Source organism: Triplophysa rosa, linkage group LG5, assembly GCF_024868665.1.
Source record: "Triplophysa rosa linkage group LG5, Trosa_1v2, whole genome shotgun sequence".
Classification (NCBI taxonomy): domain Eukaryota; kingdom Metazoa; phylum Chordata; class Actinopteri; order Cypriniformes; family Nemacheilidae; genus Triplophysa; species Triplophysa rosa.
The window spans coordinates 14,201,279-14,223,771 of record NC_079894.1 but is presented as its reverse complement, the minus strand read 5'-3'; the positions used below and the strand labels follow the sequence as shown (position 1 = coordinate 14,223,771).

Sequence of the window (22,493 nt, the reverse complement as noted above, 5' to 3'; positions counted from 1 at the left end):
CTGGCTGTTGCCTGCGTTTCACTCTTGCTAGCAGGTAAATGTGGTTTAAAACAATGGCCCAATCAGATGGGTCTATTAATATACTTGCTGTTCAACTTATTTGTGCTTTTTTTAACACCAAGGATGTGTCTGAATGAAGACATTGTTTCTGCATTAATAACAATCATGTACTGATACGCCGTGCAGAAACGTAATCATTGGCTGCGCTTCAAAAGGTCAGCAGCTAATGGGGTCAAAGTTGAAACTCTGGAGTATAACCTGCACTCAATGGATAGAGTTTGACGATGAAATTTTCATCTGTGTTCACCCTGACTATTCCATCAAAAGAGACAAATCACTACGACGCACAAAACAAATGTTTTCCAAAAAGACACTTGCACAGAGCTCAGCCGGGTCACAGCTTGTAGCATTATTCAGACTCATTTTCCCAGGAAGACGCACAGAGGAACATTCGTGCAGTTGTACCTTCACCTACCCTGCACTTAGATAGACACGATGTAGGCTTTAATGGCTGCGGGGGCTGCATGCTCAGACGAGAGTAATCGATAGTAGTTTAGTCCCCCCTCTGTGGCCTATTAGTGCTCCCGCTGGCAGGCTGACGAACAGAGCACAGATCAATACGCTCACTACCAGGCCTCACACCACAGCTCTCCGTACAAACAGTTTATCCTGTTTTTTTTTCACATTTCACTGATTGCTTTAATATCACTACATTAGCATAACATGTGAATGGCCTGCAATTCCATGTTAGCGAAAACTGAATACAAATAATAGTGAGACTACTACCAGTCAAAATAAAAATCCCCAAACTTCAGAAAGACGACCATCAAACACACACAATGTTTAATGAAAATCACTTGAGAATGAACACTGTGGTTACTGTTAATTTGATCCCTAACAATACAGGCAGTGATTCATTTTATGGGAGCTCATGGGTGGTGAAACTCACAGTTGGTGATGTCAGGTGGGGCGAAACTGTCATTAATGAAGACACTGTTGGGTTTAGCCACTTTTAAGTAGACCACGTCTGGGGTATTTTTCAAGGCAGTCACGGCATGCTCATGGGTAACCTCTTCCAGGCAGGAGCTATTCACCTAAGACACATCAACACACACATAACAATTTAATATACAGTATGTTACCATGCATGACATCATCAAGAATGAGAACAAAAATGTATTCTCCTTACAGCAAGAAGTTTGTCTCCTATTTGTAGTCTTCCATCTTTGTGTGCGGCTCCACCTTCGATAATTTTTGTCACGTAGATGCTATTGTCCCCGGGGATGTGCTGATTTCCAACACCTCCTGCTATACTGAAACCAAGACCTGAGATACACCAGGAAAAAACAACAGGAAAAAACAGAAGGTGAAAATGATAATGATAAAAATGTCATCAATTAAATATCGACTTTAACAACATCTGCCATGCTGAACATTATCAAACAACAACTTAAAAACACTATCTTTAAACTCAGTGAGAGCCAAATTATTGCATAAATTATAAGAGAAAACCATCTGAAGCCAAGGGAGGGTACTGTTTCCATGGCAACAGCAGCTTAAAGTCTTTACAGTTGTTGTGTAGAACACTGCGGCATGTTGTGGCTGGTCCGAAAATAGCCCGGTCGTGCGTGTGTTTGCCTGTGACTCCTGATATACGTGTACGGTTTTCTTTAAAGGCATGCGAGCTGAACATTTGTATGCTCTTTACTCTGATCAGATATTAAATCCAAGAAGTGATTTAGCAGCACCCCTGCTGCCTACCCTGCATTACACTGAGGATTAAAGGCTCAGATCAACAATAAATGAACACCTAGAAAACGGCACATTTCATCTGATGTAACCAAAACTATTATTTTTGAGGAGCCACACTGTCAACTTATTCAGTCAATGTATTCCGTGAATCCTTGTCCAGGTTCATTTACACATTCTTTAGATTTAATAGCAATATAACCACAGCAGGTATGAAAATACACACATTCTGAACAACAGTTAGTTTGGTATTTAACATTAAACAGATGGTAAAATGATTCATTGAAACTTGATAAATATTGTTTATTGATTTAGCTTTGTTATAGCCTTTTATTACACGGCTTGTTGGAATGCTTGATTCTGATTGGCCAGTCGCGACATTTGCAGGTTCGTTATTCCCAGATAAAACTAATAACACACGGTAACCCGGATGCAGCAAATCATTTTGACAGGTGCTTTTGACAAATTAAATACAAATATGTATTTTAATAACATACGTATATGACATTATATTTACAAATGATTAAACCAAATTGCCTGTTTGTGACATTTGAACGTGCCATCATTGTGGTTAACGTGTTGGGTTGAGCAAAATTTCACACTTAAAAAAACAGTTAACAATGTCAATGTGACAAGAAAACATGTATATTTATTTATCAAAGTTACTAAACCAAGGTGAAGTATTAACAGTGTGAAATATAAAGCAAGATAATCCAGGTTTAAAATAGCCCAGAATAACTATTTCAAGTGTAAAATTCAAACACAAATATCTAATGCTTCTAGTTCAAGTTAAGGTTCAATGTACAATTTGGTATACAATATACCAATCAGAAGCGTTGCTGTTCATTGACAGTAATGAGTGAGGTGGTATAACTGTACCTTTGGGTCCTTTGATGAGCTTGATCTCCATGACCTTCTCTGACGCAGACTTTCTCCTCCTGACGTACAGTCTGACCAGTGACCCTGCCTCCTTCAATGCCTCCACTGCCTTACTGTGGGTCACGTCCCTGACGTCCACCTCGTTCACTCGTAGAATCACGTCGTTCACCCTGTGTGAAGAACAACACAGGTGTTACAGACACTCAAACACTTGCACAAGTTTACACATATTTTTAACCCACCCAGAACAGTTGAAACTGCACAGACACTATGTGATTGCAAATACACGCAATAAAATGCCAATAAAATTTGGAGGGCATAAAAATGATCAAGAACCAAAACGTCATCACCATCTTCAGTGATTTGACAGTGAAATGAGTAAAAGAAAGCGAATGAGCCGGGATTTCAGTGGAGAGTAAAACATGTTTTTTGAATGACAGGTTGTTAGAGGGACAGGGTTGAACAAGTAAGAGGGATTGGTGATGTCAGCTAATTAGAGGAGAAGCCAGATATTACATTTTGATAAGATTAAGATTTTATTTTCTGGTATAACAGCACCAATGAAGCATGAACATGTATTAAAGAGTACACAACATAAGATTATGAAAATGACATTTCATGCAGTGTGTAATGTTGCCATGTGTGAATGTAAGCAGTCTGCCAAGTTGTAAAGCCGAAGGTGAATGAATAACAAAGTTATTGGCTTGGAAAAAAGGGAGTCGACTCTGAATCACGCAAACGAGTCGTTCCCTAGTCCGATTCGTGAACCGCTGCCAGATTTACGTCACTACATATAGTCCCCGCCTACGTTTTGCTAGGACTGCCCGCGAAAACTTCACTCTTCTCCCCCAAACCCTGTAGCTCGTGAGCCTCATTCGCGATAGACCAATCACAGCAGACTAGACCATCTGACCAATCACATCAGACTAGGCTGGCAGAAAGGAGGGGATTAGACGGATGAATCGCGGAACGAATCATTTGAGAGTCAGTCAACCCTAACCTAAGGTAAGAATAACTACCTATTATTACGAAATAATACTGTTTTTACACCTTCTATGTACATAAACTTGTTGTTGGACACTCCATAAACCAAAGTAGGACCTTAAAAATCCCTAGTTATGTACTCTTTAAGAGAACAGTGTCAATTTGAATGTCATACTGTCCAAGATCTTGTGTCTTAAAATGCAAGTTATTATTATAATTCCTTTATTCCTCGTCTTATTTTTATTCTACTTCATGTAGACTTACCAATCAATTAGAATATATCAAGATTGAATGACTACAGCTTTACTACAAACACACTGTACATATCCTAGTTGTACAAACACGTGAGAATCCGATGATCCTAAGTATACCACGCTGACACAAAATCACACAAACAGTGACCTATAATTCATCACACAACGCTCAGTGACTCATTGTCATTCTGGGCAAAAACAAATTGTCCGCAGACTGTAAAAATAAGATAATAAGCCTATCAAAGCAAACTTAAATGATACAAATTATACATCACACTTTTCAAAAGCCTTTATGACAAGCATTCATTAACTCTCTCTCACACACATAATTCAATGAGGAACATACAGTGAGGAGCCAGCGGCAGGCTGACTCTTTACTCTCTTTCGGCCTGTCAGTGTGATGCAGTCAGCAGCGCTGCTTTAATGAGCCTCTGACAGCACTGAGATACTGGAGGGCTCTATCGCTTAGTAACACCACTCCAACAGGACAAATCCATTCATACACAGTACAATGCATGAGGAAATCTATTACAATGCATGGTCAATGCATTACAACCTCAATCAACAGCCAATACATATCTAGTTGATTTAAATTGACAATTAAACAAGCATTTAAGAAAACTTATATACACACAGCTGTCCCCGAAATTATTGGAACCCTTCATAAAAATGTATGAACGCCACTTCATTACATATACTGTACAAATATGAAACCAAGTGGCAACTGTTTCAAATGTGACAAAATCACATTCCATAAAAATGGTTTGTTATAGGATCAATAGAATGTGGACATCCAAACGTGACATCTAGATTTGCTTGTTATTTGATAAAACATTGTTATTAATAGGGAGTTGTTCTTCCCTAACAGCTTTCTGTCTTCTGGGATGGCATATGTTGGAACAATTTTGTGGGCACTTGATCCCATTGAGACACATGAGCATCAGTGAGGTCATGAACTAATAGCGTCTGGCTCTCAGCCAGCGTTCCAATTCATCCCAAAGGTGTTCGGTGTGGTTCAGGTCTGGGGTTTGTGCAGACCAGTCTTCTATTTTAGAATTCAATCAAATGTTTCTTAATGAATCTTGCTTTGTTTACATGAGAAATCATGCTGGAACAGAAAAGTCTATCAAATGTTATTGTTTGCAATAGCATTAAGATATTACATTGTTATTAAGCGCCTTTTTCAAAGCTGTTCATTACAAAGGGGTGTCCATATACTTTTTTTGTCATTGGTCTCAGTGAAATACGAACAAGACGTGGGATTCTGATTTGATAGAAAAATATACTTCATATAGAATACAACACTGTTAAAAATCCAACTTGAATATGTTCATCTAACAAATGTAATTAGGTTACTTGAACAAATACTTTTTTGTAGAAGCAGCCAATATACTATTTTGTGTGTATTGAACAAAATTCGTCCACAGCGTGTTGCTAACAAAGATCATTTTGTTGACTGGATTTAGATACTCAAGTTTTTGTCCAAAACTTGCAAAATTATGTACTGTAAGCTCAACAAATAGAAAAGTTCCCAGCATGCATTGTGGCATATTTAGTTCGGATTCTAATCAAATTTTTAAAAAGGATTCCTGTCTTTATTTATGCAGCTGTTGTTGAAAATGCTTAGTTGCCTGGTTATTTAGAGTTGTTTTTTAATGAATGGTGTTTCATGATTGTCACCATGATTGATGTTTGTGTTTCTGGTGTTGAGGTCTAAGTGCATAATCCTGTGCTCCTACCCCTGAAAGTGGATTCAACACAAACTGCTTGAGCAGTTATTGATCCAATGTTTTGGTTTGTCTTCATTAGACTTATGTCAGAGCATGTTTATAATGTGATACAAATAATATAAGAAAACTTCATATTTTGGGTTGGGTAAATCCATAGTTGAGTGAACTCACAATTTTGCTTGTTGTCCAGTTATTTCACGCTGGTTCAACTGATTTTTCTTTTTTTGTAATTACTAAGAAAATTTTGTTGAGATAAACTACTTGATCAAAAGTTGAGTAAGCAAGTCAATTTTTTGTTGTTGTGTGGGCTTAAATTTTTTACACTGAAGAACAGCAACAGGAAACATGAGTTTGAGTCTTACCGCAATCTCCCGTCCTGAGCTGCAGCGCCCCCCGGGATGACTTTAGTGATGAATATACTAGGGTCTTCACCAATGTGAGGGTTATCTGTGCCACCGGCGATACTGAAGCCCAGCCCTGAATTTCCCTATATATGGAGAAGGTGCAAAGCTGTGCTCAGAGGCTGGGATTTCAAAATATCAACATTCAATTTTTTGCTGACAAGAATATGGGTACTAAAATATTCGTATAATTGGCTAATCTGTCATGCTTCTTATATTAATCAATTAATATGATAATAAAAGCCACATTTTATTATCGAAAAACCATAACACTCTACATCTTGGCCAGTACTATTGCTATAGCCTACATATTACAAATAATGTACAGCATGTTATAAAGATAAACAGTGATGTTAAAAAGAGCAGAGATTACCCATCATAGTCTTAATACAATAAAGACTCATTTTGTTTGTACCGCACCACTCAAAACTTGTTTGCACATCAATACTCCAGACTCAACAAAACTCAATAGTGTAGATTATCTGGATTTTCAGGCAACACACATGAACTACTTTCAGTCATCGTGCAAGACAAATAACATTAAGAAATGAATGTGCGCAGACTACGTGCACTCAGCTGTGCATTTAGCCGACAAGGCAAAAAGAAGCAGGCTTCAAGTTGAGCTGATGACAGCTTGTGGAGAAGCATTGTTTATTTATGCAGAGTTAATAAATGTGCAGTACAGAGCAGCGCTGAACTGGGTCACAAAAAAGCAGATGAGAATGGAGGGGGGTGAGCCTTAGGCAGAGTCGGGGATTAAGTCTTGACTGTGGAAGGCAAGATGGTGCTCTTTTTTGCTCCCTGGTAACTCTGCAGAGAGCGTTTCTCATTCTATCTTGACTGCTAATGGCTCTGACATGATGCATTTTAGTCATGCTTTGAGTTAGTACATGGAGACATTTCTCAATTGAGTATTTTATGCACGTGCTGTGTAGCTGCATGTACTTTAGGATGGCAGTGGGAGATGTACAGAGTAATCAGAGTCTGTGTTGAACACAAACTGTTTAGAAAGGATTAAAAAGCTCATTTCAGCCCGTAGATTCCACTGTCCATCCATGAGACAAGTGCTGTTTGTTAGTGATCCGATCTGTACAACAGCAAAGACACTAACAGAGAACAAAAGCAATACCACTCACCCTTTCCAGCGTAATCTCCTCATACTCAAAGTCAGCCTCTGTACCGTTAACCTGTGAACAAAACAAAATATCAGGCACAATTTGTGTATTTTAATTGTCCAATTTGCCGTCGCCTATACTATACTATAACAGGATCAAGTCATGGATAAGTGTGATATGCCGTGTGTTAGATTCATGACACGAACAGACATGATGTTCATTCATAAAAATCATTTATCAATACAAACGGACCCATCTGCGGTAGATGTAACCCTTTTCATCACAAACATTTTTTTGATTTGCTCTCCCTTCTTTTTAATCTTTTATAGAAGCACATACTGTATGTTAGGTAGCTACTCAAACAGCACATGTTTACAATTTCGAACCAGCTTGTAAAACTAACCACATTTGGTTACTTTGAAAGCCAACACTGCCCATACCACCATAACGTGGCACGTGATTCATACAAACACACTTCATCAAGACGGACTGTCTCTTCGGCAGTAACTGAAGGACGACAATAAATGAATCTCCTTCATAAAATAACATTTTAATGAAAATCACAAGCCTGTGCAATTTTGTGAACACGATCAAGGTGTTCACACTACGCTGTGAGCCGTGCCTAAAGACTGATTCACACAAGCTGCGTATTCATTTTAGCAAATGGGATGCTTCTAGGGTTGAACACTGCGTGGCTCACACCTCTGCTGTTAATACTGTAACCTGTGAAGATGGGTGCTAAAATGAAATGCAGTACGTGTGAAACTCAGAGAACAGTGACCTATAGCTGTAACTTTATGCATTATATATAGCCGCGGAAAAAATTAAGACACAATTCCAAATTTTCATCTAATCCTCATTTCTAGATGTATTGTGGTCATTCCAGTCCAGTGTCTGTTGAATTTCAACAAAATCAAACCTCAGGAGTGACAAAGTCATCCAACAGCAATGTAAAAGTCTGAAAAAATGACCAGACACATGAAAATTATGATAAAAATCCAGGTTAATCACATAAAATGTACAAATGTTACTGTTGTTTTGCTTAAAGTGAACTATTTTGACCTGTTTCTCCAGGTTTCATTTACTGCAAATAAATGGAAACAGAAACAATATTTTATTTGAAATTTGGTAAAAAAAAAATATTGTTAGTAGTTTGCAGAGTGAAACAAAATATTACTTTCAAACCCATAAACACCTGGTAAGTCAAAAAATACATTAAGAAAAGATAAACAAGGACATGTCAAGGTGGTGAAATATATCAATTTAATTTTCCAATTAAGGTCCCCGATTGCTCATATAACGCATCATAAAAATCTGATGTGCTACTTGCCCTTCAGACACTGAGCAAACAGGTGAATGCTAAGAGAAAGTATGCACACTACTAGATTGCAGAGAACATCCAAAATATTGTCCTGTTATTCTTATAGTCTGTTATTGCTTTTATTTATACTTTGTCCTTATGTTGTTCCAATTGCTTCTAGTGTTTACCTCATTTCATAAATGACTAAATGTAAATGTATATCACTATATACTTTAGTTCTAGAATAAATAAAGAGACACATACCTGTGTACATCTAAAGCGACAAACTTAAAAATACAAAACTGAAGTCTATCCAATGATGGTGCAATGAATGCCGTCAAAGTCATTTTCTAGAACTCAGCTTTGATTACGTAATGTGCTGTATAAAGGGATTTGGCCTCATGTACTCATTAGCGCTGTAGCTGTCCGGTTTGCTACAGGTCTCAGCACCATGGACAGTGCCACATTTCGAAGGCCCATCTGAACATCGAGTTAATTTGCACAGATATAGCACATTATTAATCATTCGTTTGATGGGGATTCATTGGTGCTTATTGATTTTCTATATCGTAGCAATCATATCATCAATCTTCAGACCTTCACCACCGTAATTCAATAAATTCAGTGATAGACATTCGTCTGATTACATTCTCCAACACCACCACCAAACATTATTCCCACCCTACTTGCCTTCACAACATAATTTCCACATGGAGTCAATTACCCTCCCCAATCCCAGAAGATCAAGCGGCAGCGAGTCCCGCGAGGCTCCATACGCTCCTCACAATGAGCGCCGCTGCTGAGGCAGCATGAGCTAAACTGAAGGTTGTGTGTGACGTGCCAGAAAAACAGACATCGTGCCCCCGAGTGCCACAATCAAGACTACTGACCTTATTACTGCACGGGCAGACTCAAGGGAAATGAAGCGGAAAACAAATGCAGGAGATGTCATTTCAGCACAGTGCTGAATGAACGCCACACATGACTAATGTACCTCAGTAATGATATTCAAAACGTTTCGCTAAAGTTAAACCCTGAGACACTCAGGGTCAGCGACTTGATAATGGAGAAACTAGCACAAGAACATTTTATTTTTCACTATCCACGTTCCAACGTACATTTGTAATGAAAATCAAGTTGCTAGTAAACATGAGAATGCTGCCTTGTGTTGATTTAAAAGTCCCACTGCAAACCTTTTTCCAATTTTCCAACAACAGGCATAACTTATTAACTACGTTACCAGCTCTCCGTGAAGTTCCATGAATCTAAAAATAGGTTTGAAAAGCATGTGTATATGAAAAGAAAGAATGACACTTACGTATGGGGCTGAATCCAAACTCTCTGTATTAACCACAACAGGAGGCGGATTTGCCTGCAAGAGAAAGCATTCCAGTTAACGCATCACACTTTCAGTTCCATCCAAATTGCACCAAGAGCCAAATGTGTTCAGTAGATGCAGTTACTACTGTAAGAAAAGCCTAAGGGTTAAGCTTGCAGCGTTCTACGCAGCAAAGGTACATTCACTTACTCTCCACATGACGCTACATATACCAGCACTGGCGCTCGCACCAGATTAATACAGCGCAGCCAGCATACGTACGTACATGCCGTTTTAGACTGCAGAACATGCAATGCTGAAGCATGAATGCTATTACGTGCCCAAAGTAGCCTAAAAATTAAATCCACTCTCAAGCCCCCCCTCTTGCTTGCTCGAATTGGTCTGTCTGTCTTTCTTTGGGGCTTTCCACTTCCTCCGGCTGGTCGACACAGATGCTATTAGTCAAGGAAAGCAGTCACACTTTACCCAACTCAGGGGCTGATAATCCTTCAGCCCCATCAGCGAGCAGTGGAATGGCAGGGATCAAAAAATGACCAACAGAAAGAGAGCAAAAAAGAGGGGAGGGGGGAGAGTGAATATAGAGAAAGACAAAAAAAAGACCTGTGACGTCGATGGAGGGATGACAGCGGGCTCCGCGGGGACAGTGGAGATTGGGATCACGGGGATTATGAGAGTGGAGGGTGGGACAGCATCTGTCTGCTGAACAATAGCATGGAAGGGGAGAGGTCAGGTCACATATACACACAACAACACAACAGCACAGAATTGCATAGGACCCCCAGAGAAGATGGGTGCAGGTGGGTATCTGTATGAATGAAAACTTGAGGGGTCACAGTGGGGAGCTGAAAGATGCTCCGTTCATTTATCGAAGAATTACAGATGAGTGGAAAATAGAAATGAGCATGAAAATGAGATGATGTAATGTAAATGTAAGGGTAGTTGCTAATGTTATTTGATTGTTTGGGGGGAAACGTCTTTCCTGTTTTACGGTAAATCATAAAAGCCTTAAAAGTCGCAACATTTTCTTCTGCATACAGTAGATGCAGATGGTGTGAAGCTGGAAACCCAAATTATATGCATAAATGTAAACTCACAAAGTGTGTTTCTGGCCTTTGAGTGTGAAACAACTCCTGCTGCTTGTTTACTGAGCTGCTGCGTAACGTGATATGCAACATAAAGTAAGCCAAAAGAAACCAGCGCCGTTCCGATCAGAGAAGTGATGAAGTGAGTCGTACTGTATATCAAAAGATCGAACGACATGCTTAAAAACAAGTATGTGGTCTGCATGATTGAAGAAATGTAATACAGTTTATGTAATATGTCTTTTTGAAAGATATTTCTCATTCATTACTGTCTCAAGCAAAGACAGCGCAGCTTCAAAGAGACACGAGCCAATAGCGCTTGAGCGTGAGCTCTGTCAGAGCGTTTCATTGGTTGAATGTACTGAACAGCCCTTCACTGAACGAACGAGTCAATTGAGTCAAAATGAGACTGAATGAACTACTACATGTCGTTCATGGTCTAATATTCTCTGTGTTACAACAATGCATATCCAGTAGTTACTCAACTTTTCTGAAAAATAAAGGTAATGACCTGGTTTAATTTAATTCCAAGGTAAAGTAAAATATGTCAAAACGGTTAAATCTTTGTATGGAACATTTAATTACACCAATTAAATGAGTTAATCCAGATAGATTTTAGTAGACTAATATAATGTAGATTTTGTTGACTAAAAATAGACTAAAACTATGATAAATTGGGATGACTGAAACTAAATTGAATTTTAGTCAAAAGACTATGACTAAAACTAAATCAAAATGTGCTGTCAAAATTGACACTGATCTTAATTCTAATTTCAGTTAAGCCTTAAAATGATAAAATTCTTTATTAAATTGTATGTGCAACAAAATAAGTTACTGAAATTGTTAATATTTTGAAAATAAATGTTATTTGAATTTCAGTTTCATTTTTGAATTTTGTTCAAAATATCGAGATGTGTATCGTATCGTGAACCCAGCATCGAGATATGTACCGAATCGTGAGCTGAGTGTATCGTTACACCCCTAAGGCACACTGTAATATTTATTGTGTAATCAGAGAAATCACTATGAAAATCTGAAAATTATGCTGAGACAAATAACAAGGCTCATAATAAAAACTGATACACACATGCAAGGTTTGCTGAAAAACCTTCATTAAGCGTGACCCTAACTGCAGGCAAAAACAATACTCTAGGCACTTTGTTGTAGTACCTCTACCCCAAACACACAGAGACTAAAATTAGAGCTTGTCAATAGCATCGACTGGAGTCCCACATTACCCGTCCACCATAGACCTTTAATTGTGGGATTAATTGCTTTAAATTAATTTAACGTGGAAAAACGTTACATCAGCAGACAATACATGATGTTTGAGAAAAGATTTCCATGCATATATAATATTCAAAAACACATGTTTATGATACGAGAAGATAAAAACACTGGACAAATTGCAAAGAAATTTTGCATAAAAAAGAGCGACTATACAATACTGGATAGCAACTTCCATGTCAAGAGGAGCAGATAAAATTCAGACACCAATGAATAAAACCAACCACTGCAAAACCATAACATCAGCACCACCACTAAAAAGATATTTCGTATGACAATCATGAACAATCCTAAACCTAAAGCCAAAATGTTGATGACACCACAGACAGCAGAAAAGAAGCCGACCCAATGATCAGTGAAGACAATGTCCAAACACGTTTCCTGAGCTCTTTAACATACCTTCTCAAATGAAACCGGGGCCCAGAGAGTGTCAACCCTGCCCGAAAACCTCTCCCCCGACCCACTAGATTTAGCCGTGCTCTTGGTGGGACTTTTCTTCACGCTGTCACGCAAATTAAGGAACTTGGTCCTGGTCTTTGCTATGTTTAAAGGGAGGGTGCAGGAGCTGTAGCTGGCTGGGTGGATGTAGCCCTCCGGGGTCACAATCTTCTGGAGATGCGATTGTTTGAGGATTGAGGCGGGCGGCACGTTCTGCTTGACGTTGACTCGTGGATGCGAGGCATTCCTCTTCTCTTGAAAGGACCTCTCGCAGCTTTCCGCTCTCCGGCCGGCATACTCGTGGTCGGAGTAGAAGGTCGTCATGTTCAGCACTTGGACGAAACACGATGCAGCAGGGTCAAGAACGAGGTCGACGATGAGGTGTTTTGGTACAGCACCTTTGCTGTGTGCAGGGAAATTTAGTCCAGGCAGTCATGTGCACATCGACCCTCTTGGTCTCTGCCGTCTCTAGTACACCCTTCCTCTCAACTCTTCGCATTCTCATGCCAATTAGAGAGCTCCAATGGGCACAGCCATCAGGCGTGGAGGGGCTTTTTCCTGGCATGAATAATCAATGCTGAGCTCCGATTCACATACAAAGCCAGCCCTCAGAAACCACGCCAACACACAGACAGCATCTGTATCCTAGCATGAGTGAGATCCATATAGTGAACAGCTTGTCACCTACTTATCCATAGATGGCACTTACACAGCGATATTTATCATGAAAGAGAAGGGTTCATCATACATTAAACAACAATGTGGGGGGATTTGATCTCATGTGCTATAGTTTCACAGTCAGGTTGAATATAATAACATCTAAAAACTTGAAAATAATATAATTACATATAATATTCAAGTAAAATAGATCTCGATGAGCAAACCACTGACCGGAAAGAAACATTGGAAATAGCATAGAAACTAATGCATATCAACACTTTGTGACAGATGGTATGTCATAGTGTATGAATGCAAGGATCTGTCCTTTGGGAATATTACCAATAGATAAATTATACAAAATGATCTAGAATAGCAGCGTTGACATGACAACCCGGATGATTGGATTGGAGGCTGATTTTATAAGTGGATTTAAATTGATAAGCCTGAGTCTGCTGGGCTGTTAATGAGCACTGCTTCAACATTTGCATCTGCTCTGATGAACTTCCACACAATCAGCAGGTTAAACCCTTGTTTATGTTACACTGCCAATCCGTAAAATCAGATTTCTGCATGACGAGGTGAACATGATCTATGTGCTTGTAATTCATTAAACAATAAAGATGATAATATCACCATAATCTTGGGTCCCTTTAATATGAATGAAACTATATATATATATATATATATGAGCAACTGCATATGTCACAGTGCATTGCAAGTATAAAGAATTGTCACTCAAAACTGCAACTCCAATGCCACCTACTGGACATACACTATACAGGGCACTCAATTTTGCTTTAGTGGCCTTGACCAATTACAAAAGACCAACAATAATAAATAGACAACACAAATTTGCATCAAAGAATTCCTTTAAAATGTTAGAACTGACTGTAATATGAACTGCTTCTAAAACATTCTAATTAGATTCTAGTTACCTTTTCTTACTACTTTACAGAAAATGTTAAATTGTGATAAAAATTAACTAAAACCAATGGAAAATTTGCTAATGGTAGTATTTTTCTATTACAATACAACCTGGACATGTACTTGGCAGACTTCGTACTTGGTTCACACACACACACACACACACACATACTGTACTGTACATTCTGAAAAATATGTAAACACGTATCAAACATATTAAAGATTGATCAACATAAATGACAACATGTGAAAACTGCCCCTGAAAAACATTTGAGTATTTCAAAGTAAAAGATTTGCTTTTCAGATCTGAGGCTGTGAATTCCCCATTGTTGAGAGACGGTTGTTCCTTTTTTCTCTGTTTAAGATACTTGTTTTATGAGACTGCATTAAGAATGATTAAACATTCTGAATAGCCTGTAACTCTCAAGCCAGCCAATATCTTACATAGTATTTCTGCAGTATATTTTTATATTTTCTTAACATTTCCCATTCTTCCAAATGTGAATTTGTTACGGTTTGCATGTTTTGATTAAAATAGAAAAATAAAATTTTCTATACTCCCAATAAAAACCTCTATTGACCTTACATCTACAAAATTACTGACAGTACAGAGCGGCCTTGTGGCCCTCAATGTTAAATTTGATAGAGTAAACTCATCACTTGGACAGCAAGACTTTGTAATCTCCTCATTTCTGGCACCGTTAACATGAGCTGCAAAACTTACCGGACTTGCTCTCGACACAATACAGTCGGTGAAGGTATTGAGGCGAGTAAGGGTAGTGAGCACCCGACGCCAGCGGGACGGGCTCTGTTTTGCAGCTTCCTCAGAAGAGCTACGTATGGAACACTGCCTAAACCTGGGTCCAGCTGAGCAACCATGGGCCGAACTGGTACTGCTGCCACGACTTCCCCTGGAATACGGGGTGTTTCCACTGAAGATGTAGTTCATTGCTGCGGGTGAACTGTTGATGCACGCAGTCACCTCTCAGGAGCGTGTCGATAACAAACACAGGAAAACAAATCGGGCCGGAGTCTGAGAGCGTTTCCAAACAACTTCCTTAATTATGAGTGTGGCTTCCTGTGCTGGGCATATCAAGAGTTTTCATCTGAACAAAGCCTTGAGTGTGCCGTGTACTCATGACAATCCTTCGTTCCATACAAAACTTGATCTGCGAAACGTTAACAACCATCCAGTGTGGTATCGGAGCAGATGCACAGCTGAATACATTCCACTCGAAGAAGAAAGTGAATATTCTAAGCAAAGCTGGCTCCTCTTTCATCAGTCATGAGTAGATGGGGAAGCAGACTCAAAGGTGATCACTGGCTGGACAAATTACGAGCTGGCACTACTTGGTTTCACTGAAGCCATCTATGCAATTCTCTGCCTCCAAGATGCTAAATTTGAAGGCCATCGGATGAATAACAGCTGCCTGTCCAAGTCCAATTGGAAAGTCACTCTGCCCAATCAACACTGCTTTCAAGCATTAAACACTTGCTATAAAGTGAAAAACTGGAAGCGCATAAAAACGTTGGAGGAATTAGTTGTCAGTAATGACTTGAGACCACCAAGAAAAAACTAACAACAACTACAAAACCCATAAAGAGAGTTTGTGCGTAAACATACAGAGTATTCCACATGGCCAGATCAGTTGGTGTGCATGTAGCGCCCGATCTTTACCAGCACCCTCTCCAAAGAAACCACCTCCGTTCAACAGCTCCGTAGATGTGCCACAGGTGCCGGATGAGTTGGCTGATTTTGTCACCAGGCTCTGCCTCCACTCCCCTGGGAGCTTAAAGCCATGGCAACTGCTCGCACATCTAAAAGAGCCAGCAGGATTTCCCGTGCAGGCTCCGGTACCCTGTCTCGCACCAGAAGCCACAGTAAACACGCTCTTCAGCATCATCTGTTGACATATTCATTAGCGCACTAGAGCCTACAGCATGGACTGGCAGGTACGAAAACATTGTCATTTGAGTGTCAACACCATGCTGGCTCAAGACCTGTGATAGTGTCTTGGACCCTAGCATAATCAGATAAAGAGCCTTTTTTGCATGTTAACGCCGTCGATTTACACTGAAGGATCGGCTTGTCTGGGTTTTACCTTAACTATTGACTTAGAGGGAAAGATGGCATCCGAAACACCACCAAAGCTCCTCCTCCCTGTGAAACTATTCCAGTAGATATGGCAGGACATCAATAATACCTAGAAAATGACTTCGGAACACACTGTGTGCATGTCTAAAGAGATCACCCGAAAAACCCATTTAGAGTCACCTCGCAGAACCGAGCCATCCTGTCATCTTGCTAATTGACAATTAGACCATCACACCGTAACACTGAGTGCCGCAGGAACTCCACGGATATAAAGAAAGGTTATATGTTAGAACAGTCAACTCTGTCTGTAAGGAGTAAAAAGAATGACATAACAAAAGGCATGTGTGCTGGTGCAACAGAAACATCAAGCATTAGTCATGCCGACTTTTTGCTCATGGAATGGGCACCAACCGTGGGATATCAGCTTTCAAATCTTTCATAGGCCACACAAAGGTAGACAAATTAGGCCAGCCATGGACGAGGTCAGACTGCTGGTCAGCTTCTCAATAGATAATGAAAGCAAAGTCATGATCCACTGATGTCATCTTAGCTATTCCTGTGACTGCCTATTCTCCTGATTCAGTCTTCTGATAAAAGCTCGTTCTGTTCCGAGAACATGAAAGAACAGCGACTAATAATGACCTCGCACAATACTGTGACCCATGAATCATTAATCCATCAATACATTGAGCGGAACAAAGCGCTCAATGACAAACTTGATTTGTCTCACAGGTTTCCAACTCCAATACATGCATGGTATGGTTCAAATAAATCATGGAGATTGTGATTTGTAGATGTTTAGTGGTTAAAGTACATGTATGAAAAATATCAGCAGACAAATTGTTTCCAGGTTGTGCCGGAGTTGTTTCATTTAGATTCTTCTTCCTTTCTGGCCCAGTCGTCTGCATTATTACACAGATGTACTGAACGGATTCTTTACGGATTTGAGAACTGAGTTTTCTGGAAAATGTAGACATGGTGAAATAATCAAAGAAAAATTAATATTCTAAACTCTTATTGGTATAGAATTTATTAAATGATATACATATCAACTTGGCCAAAATCCATCATGCCATATGCTGAATCTGCGGGTGCAGATTCAATGTGGGCATCTATCTAAAAACTTAAAGGGATAGATCACCCAAAACTAAAAATTCTGTCATCATTTACTCACCCTCAGGTTGTTCCAAACCTGTATACATTTCTTTGTTCTGCTAAACACAAAGGAAGATATTTGGTAGAATATCAGTAATGAAACAGATCTCATCCCCCATTTACTGCCATAGGGGCGATTCACATAAAACCGCAAGCCACACTGCTTTCTCTTTTTTTCCAAAGCGCCTAGGAGTTTGCGCTCTCCTTGCGTCTGTCGTTGCTAAGCAACCATAGGCCACACTAGCCGTTGAGATGGGGAGGTATAAACAAAGGATATGGATTATTTGCACAGAAAATACCTTGCAATAACTCTACTATATTTATTAATGCTGTGATCATCTGTGTCTCCATCTTCACTGAGCTTGTCTATATTGGTTGGTTGGTTCTTGTCAAGTGCACGGCACTCTGAAAAGTTGAAATATTCCCATCTCGATGCGGCGCCAATGCGCCTAGAAAAATCCCATATGCGTGTTGCGACCGCATTGCTCCCTATTTGCGTGCGCCTGCCACGTGTCTACGTTAACAATAACGAATATGCGCGCATAAAAGATGCAAAATGTGAATCTCCCCATAGTAGGGAATATAAACATTATGGGAGTCAATGGGGGATGAGATCTGTCAATGACATCATTCCAAATATCTTCCTTTGCGTTCAGCAGACCAAAGAAATGGTCTGGAATAAATGATGACAGAATTTTCATTTTTGGGTGTAGTATCCCTTTAAGACATTTTTACTGATTTACTGTTTTCTATATTACATACTCCAGTTTAATGTAAAGAAAATGCTTTGAAAATATAACCTTGATATCTTTAATGTTTTCTAAGGCCATGTCAAAATGTATAATTCCAGTGAAATGATTGGTTGAAATCAAACTTTGATGCTCATTATGCCGGAATTTCACAAACTGGGTCACATTTATGCGATTCACCTTGAATTCTCTTCAATGATATTCATGGATTTTATATCCAAAATCAAATATTGTTACTTTTGTTTGAAAATCAAACAAAAAAACTCAAATGCAAGGCAACTGTCTTTTATCTGCGTATAAAGGACCTTCTACAGTACATCAGAAACTGAATATTGATGCAAGGCATTACATATACATACACAACATAAAGTAAACCAAGCAACATCACTGCTATCATAGGTAATCACAACATATGACATGCCTTTGATAACACATTACATGCATCATTTAGCAACTAGGGACCATCAAAGTAAATCAAACTAAGCATTCCAGGGTGTTCAACAACCACAATTGCATCAATGGCAAAGCACTGCTGCTATTCACATCTGTAGCGTGTACAGTACTTTGTACAGCATGCACTATGTGTGTAAGGCGCTGCGAGCGCTGCTGCATGACAGAGGCACGCAGGTTGCCAGGCAGCAGAGGGAAGAGATATGTGCTTTCACATTTTCTCATCGGAAAACACTGACATCACATTCAAGCAGGTGAATACTGCAATGTACCCCAGATGAACGCTTGTTTATAACAAAGCACTTTACTGAAGCCTTACCAGACAGCATGTCAATCAGTGCCACTACAACGTACCACCAAAAAAATGACGCGCCTCTGATTTGTTAAGGTACACCTTAGCTAACAGCCTTATAAATATTAAATTGGAGAAGACCTTGTACTACACAATCTGACGCAACTACCACACCCCCGTGTACTAGCATATAATAAACAATTATTGAATTGATTAACAAGATACACAACACATATTATTTAACTTATGTCGACGTGGAAAACAAAGTGTAAGCGTATATCATTTCAGTTTTACTGAAAGCCACTTTTGCGCTCAGCGCAATGATTGACACGCAGCCGTCTGAGTGTTTTCCTGTTGCAGAGTTCCACACCTACCAACAAGTGCAGACGCCGCCTCTTGGTTCTCCTGAGGGTTCCCATGATCCGCCGACCCATCTTTTTAGCATACCACACCGAATTGAGCATCGTGGGCTGAGGCTGGCGCGCGTGGGGTTCACGCTCTGATGAAATAGCGCTCGTTTCCCGACTCTGACCTGCCCCCCTGCACCTCTTCTCACGCAGGCATCTCAAAGCCAGTCTCTTCACATTTCATGCTTGTCGGCAATGAAAACGTACAGGTATCTGGGCGTATAGAGAGAGAGACAGAGGAAAACACAGAGGCAGAAGCTGCCGGACACATGCAAACTGCAGCAGAATTAAAGTGCTTCACAATCTCTGCAGCCCCTAACACGCTTCTCGGTTCACCTTCTTCGTCTCTCTCTCTCTTGCTCTCTCTCACTGCCGAGGCTGATGCAGCTCCTGGCACGCTGATCTGATCGCGGCTGTGCAGTGCTGGGATGTGAGCTCAGAGCAGAGCAGCGCAGACGGCTGCAGGTGCCTGCAATCGCCTCTTCTAGTTCAAAATGACTCAGCAAGAAGCTCAGAGAGCGAGACTGGATGCTTGGCTCGGCTGGCACGGACTCTGCTCCTCTCTGATTGCTTGAATGAAATAAGTCCAGAGGATTGCGACGCAGCGAGCGCTCCGACGCTACGCCTTTCACTCTTCTCTGACAAACGGCTGCAGTGTGCCTGTGCCGCCTTGTGAATGTCTCGTCCTCTCTTTAATCACTTGACAGTGCTGACCTTCCCCTTCTTCTTCACACTGCTTTAGAAACTAAGCAGGGCAGCACTGTCTCCTGCGCTTGTGGAAATTCCTCTCTGATTCAGTAGATTCCAGAGACGGTGCTCTGGCACTTCCACCTTTTCGGATTGATGCGCTCTTCTGACGTTCTCTTTAATGATCAAGCCATTCAAGTTCGACTCGTGGGGAGATATATCAGGACTGACGTCACTGACGGGAAACTGGAAGCAGCATAAGACTCGTGATTTGTATGAGAACAGTGATTGAAGGACAAAGCCTCAAATCCATACCGACACTGCCTTTTCTTACAACTGCGTAGCAAGAAATTACAAACCATTTGTAGGCCTGGATATGAACTAGAGGTCGAACGATATGGGTTTTCTCTGGCCGATGCCGATTTTTAGAAATCAGGCGAGCCGATGGCAGATAACAATTCGGTTCGAAAAAGTTACTCTCATTCTCAAGTAGCATCATATTTAATCAATGAAATACACAAGGCTAGACTAAGAACGAAGGATAAAAATAATTTAAGTCTTACCGTTTTCTTGTGAAGTTACCAGGTAGTTAAATAGTTAGCAGGCAGAGTGGGACATCACAGTGTTAGGCTCTGATCAGACAGAACACGTCTTTTGCTGTGAGACGCGCCTCTTTTGAATTGTTTTCAGTTGGCAGGGAGCGTTTTGCGCGCTGCTTATGCGCGCTGGGCGCCTCGCGTTTCTGCCACCTGCAGCACCTCGCGTTTTAGGCGGAGCGCTCTGAGCGCCCGAAGTTGAAAAAAAGTCAACTCTGAGCAGAAAAGCGCTTGACGTCATGTGTGCTTTTTTCCACTGTCCAATCCCTTACAGAAAAGACACATGAATTTCACATGTGATCACATGTATACAACATGTGTTTAACATGTGCAAAAAACACGTGTGATCACATGTGAAATGTGTGTTTTTGGAACATTTTGGTGTGAATTCCATGTGAATTCCCACGTGAAACCCTTGGGATAACATGTAAAAACCCATGGGATGACATGTGCAACATGTGGTGACGTGAAGAACATGTGATCACATGTAGAGACATGTCGCATATGTTATCCCATGGGTTTTTACATGTTATCCCATGGGTTTCACGTGGGAATTCACACCAAAATGTTCCAAAAACACACATTTCACATGTGATCACATGTGTTTTTTGCACATGTGAATTTCGTGTGTCTTTTCTGTAAGGGATCGAATGAGTGGAGAGGCGGGCCTTCGGATACGGTGACGGAACTTTACAGTTGATTGAAACGTCCGGAGACTGCAATGATGAAGGAGAAACTTGTGCTGGCTGACACTGGTTAACCGAGAAAGGTCCGAGCAAACACCCTCTGCTTGTACCTTTTTAAAGTTTCTGATAATAAGACAGTTAACAGGAACTAGAGCGCTCGTGCTATAATCCTTGACTGACAGGACAGCTGTTTCGGTGATTACCTAGCAACATAAATAAACGCTGCGTGCTGCTCTTTTCAAAGAGTCACCAAAAGAGCAGCGTGGCGCGCCTCGTGTTTTCGAACATGAAAAGCGCGTTCTGTCTGATCGCACCCTTATGCAGCAAGAGGCAGCGTCGTGTGTTCCACAACAACGCTTAGCTGCTCACAGATGCACCTGCCTGTTAATCGGCCTAATTTGCAGCACAATAGGCCGATGCAGATTAATTAAAAAATCCCCAAAATCGGCCGATTTATCAGCCAGCCGGATCAATCGGTCGACCTCTAATATGAACTTTCACCTCTAATATTCTTATCAGTAAGTCATAACCTAGTTCTACCTCCTGCCAAAATCCACAATAAAAAGGAATTGCTATTGATCATACAGAATTACCTCCAGCATCATATTTTCCAGGCATCAGTTTTGAACTAGAATGCATAGCTTTCACAGATAATAATAACAATAAATCATTACATTTTTATATAGCACTTTTCTGGGTACTCAAAGAGCTTTACATCGAAGGGGGGAATCTCCTCAATCACCACCAATGTGTAGCATCCACCTGGATGATGCGACGGCAGCCACAATGCACCAGGACCCCCACCAAACACCAGCTTATTGGTGGAGAGGAGACAGAGTTACGAAGACAATTAGTACATATGGGGATGATTAGGAGACCATGATGTATAGAGGCTAATGGGCGAATTTGGCCAGGATGCCGGGGTTACACTCCTACTCTTATTCGGAGGACATCCTAGGATTTTTAATGACCACAGAGAGTCAGGACCTCGGTTTAACGTCTCATCCGAAGGACGGTGCTTTTTTACAGTATACCGTCCCCGTCACTATACTGGGGCATTAGGACCCACACAGACCACAGTGTGAGCACCCCCTGCTGGCCTCACTAACACCTCTTCCAGCAGCAACCTAGTTTTTTTTCCCAGGAGGTCTCCCATCCAGGTACTGACCAGGCTCAACCCTGCTTAGCTCCAGTGGGCAACCAGTCTTGGCCTACAGGGTGATATGGCTGCCGG

General features: G+C 40.6%; 1 protein-coding gene across 18 annotated transcripts in view; it reads right to left on the bottom strand.

Annotated features, from left to right (window-relative positions):
• The window catches only part of dlg1b (discs large MAGUK scaffold protein 1b), a 100,440-nt gene that overhangs the window by 25,985 nt on the left and 51,962 nt on the right, over positions 1–22,493 (bottom strand). For 7 of the 18 annotated variants that reach the window (XM_057334062.1, XM_057334063.1, XM_057334066.1 and 4 more), the window contains 7 exons: positions 10,352–10,450; positions 9,731–9,784; positions 7,134–7,184; positions 5,959–6,083; positions 2,629–2,798; positions 1,190–1,326; positions 950–1,094 (listed from right to left, as the gene is read on the bottom strand). In XM_057334062.1, the coding sequence (XP_057190045.1) occupies positions 950–1,094; positions 1,190–1,326; positions 2,629–2,798; positions 5,959–6,083; positions 7,134–7,184; positions 9,731–9,784; positions 10,352–10,450 (781 nt within the window). Of the gene's footprint in view, positions 1–949; positions 1,095–1,189; positions 1,327–2,628; positions 2,799–5,958; positions 6,084–7,133; positions 7,185–9,730; positions 9,785–10,351; positions 10,451–12,519; positions 12,976–14,866; positions 15,107–22,493 lie in introns of those variants that run through there. The other 11 variants (XM_057334067.1, XM_057334074.1, XM_057334076.1 and 8 more) reach the window with 6 other exon arrangements.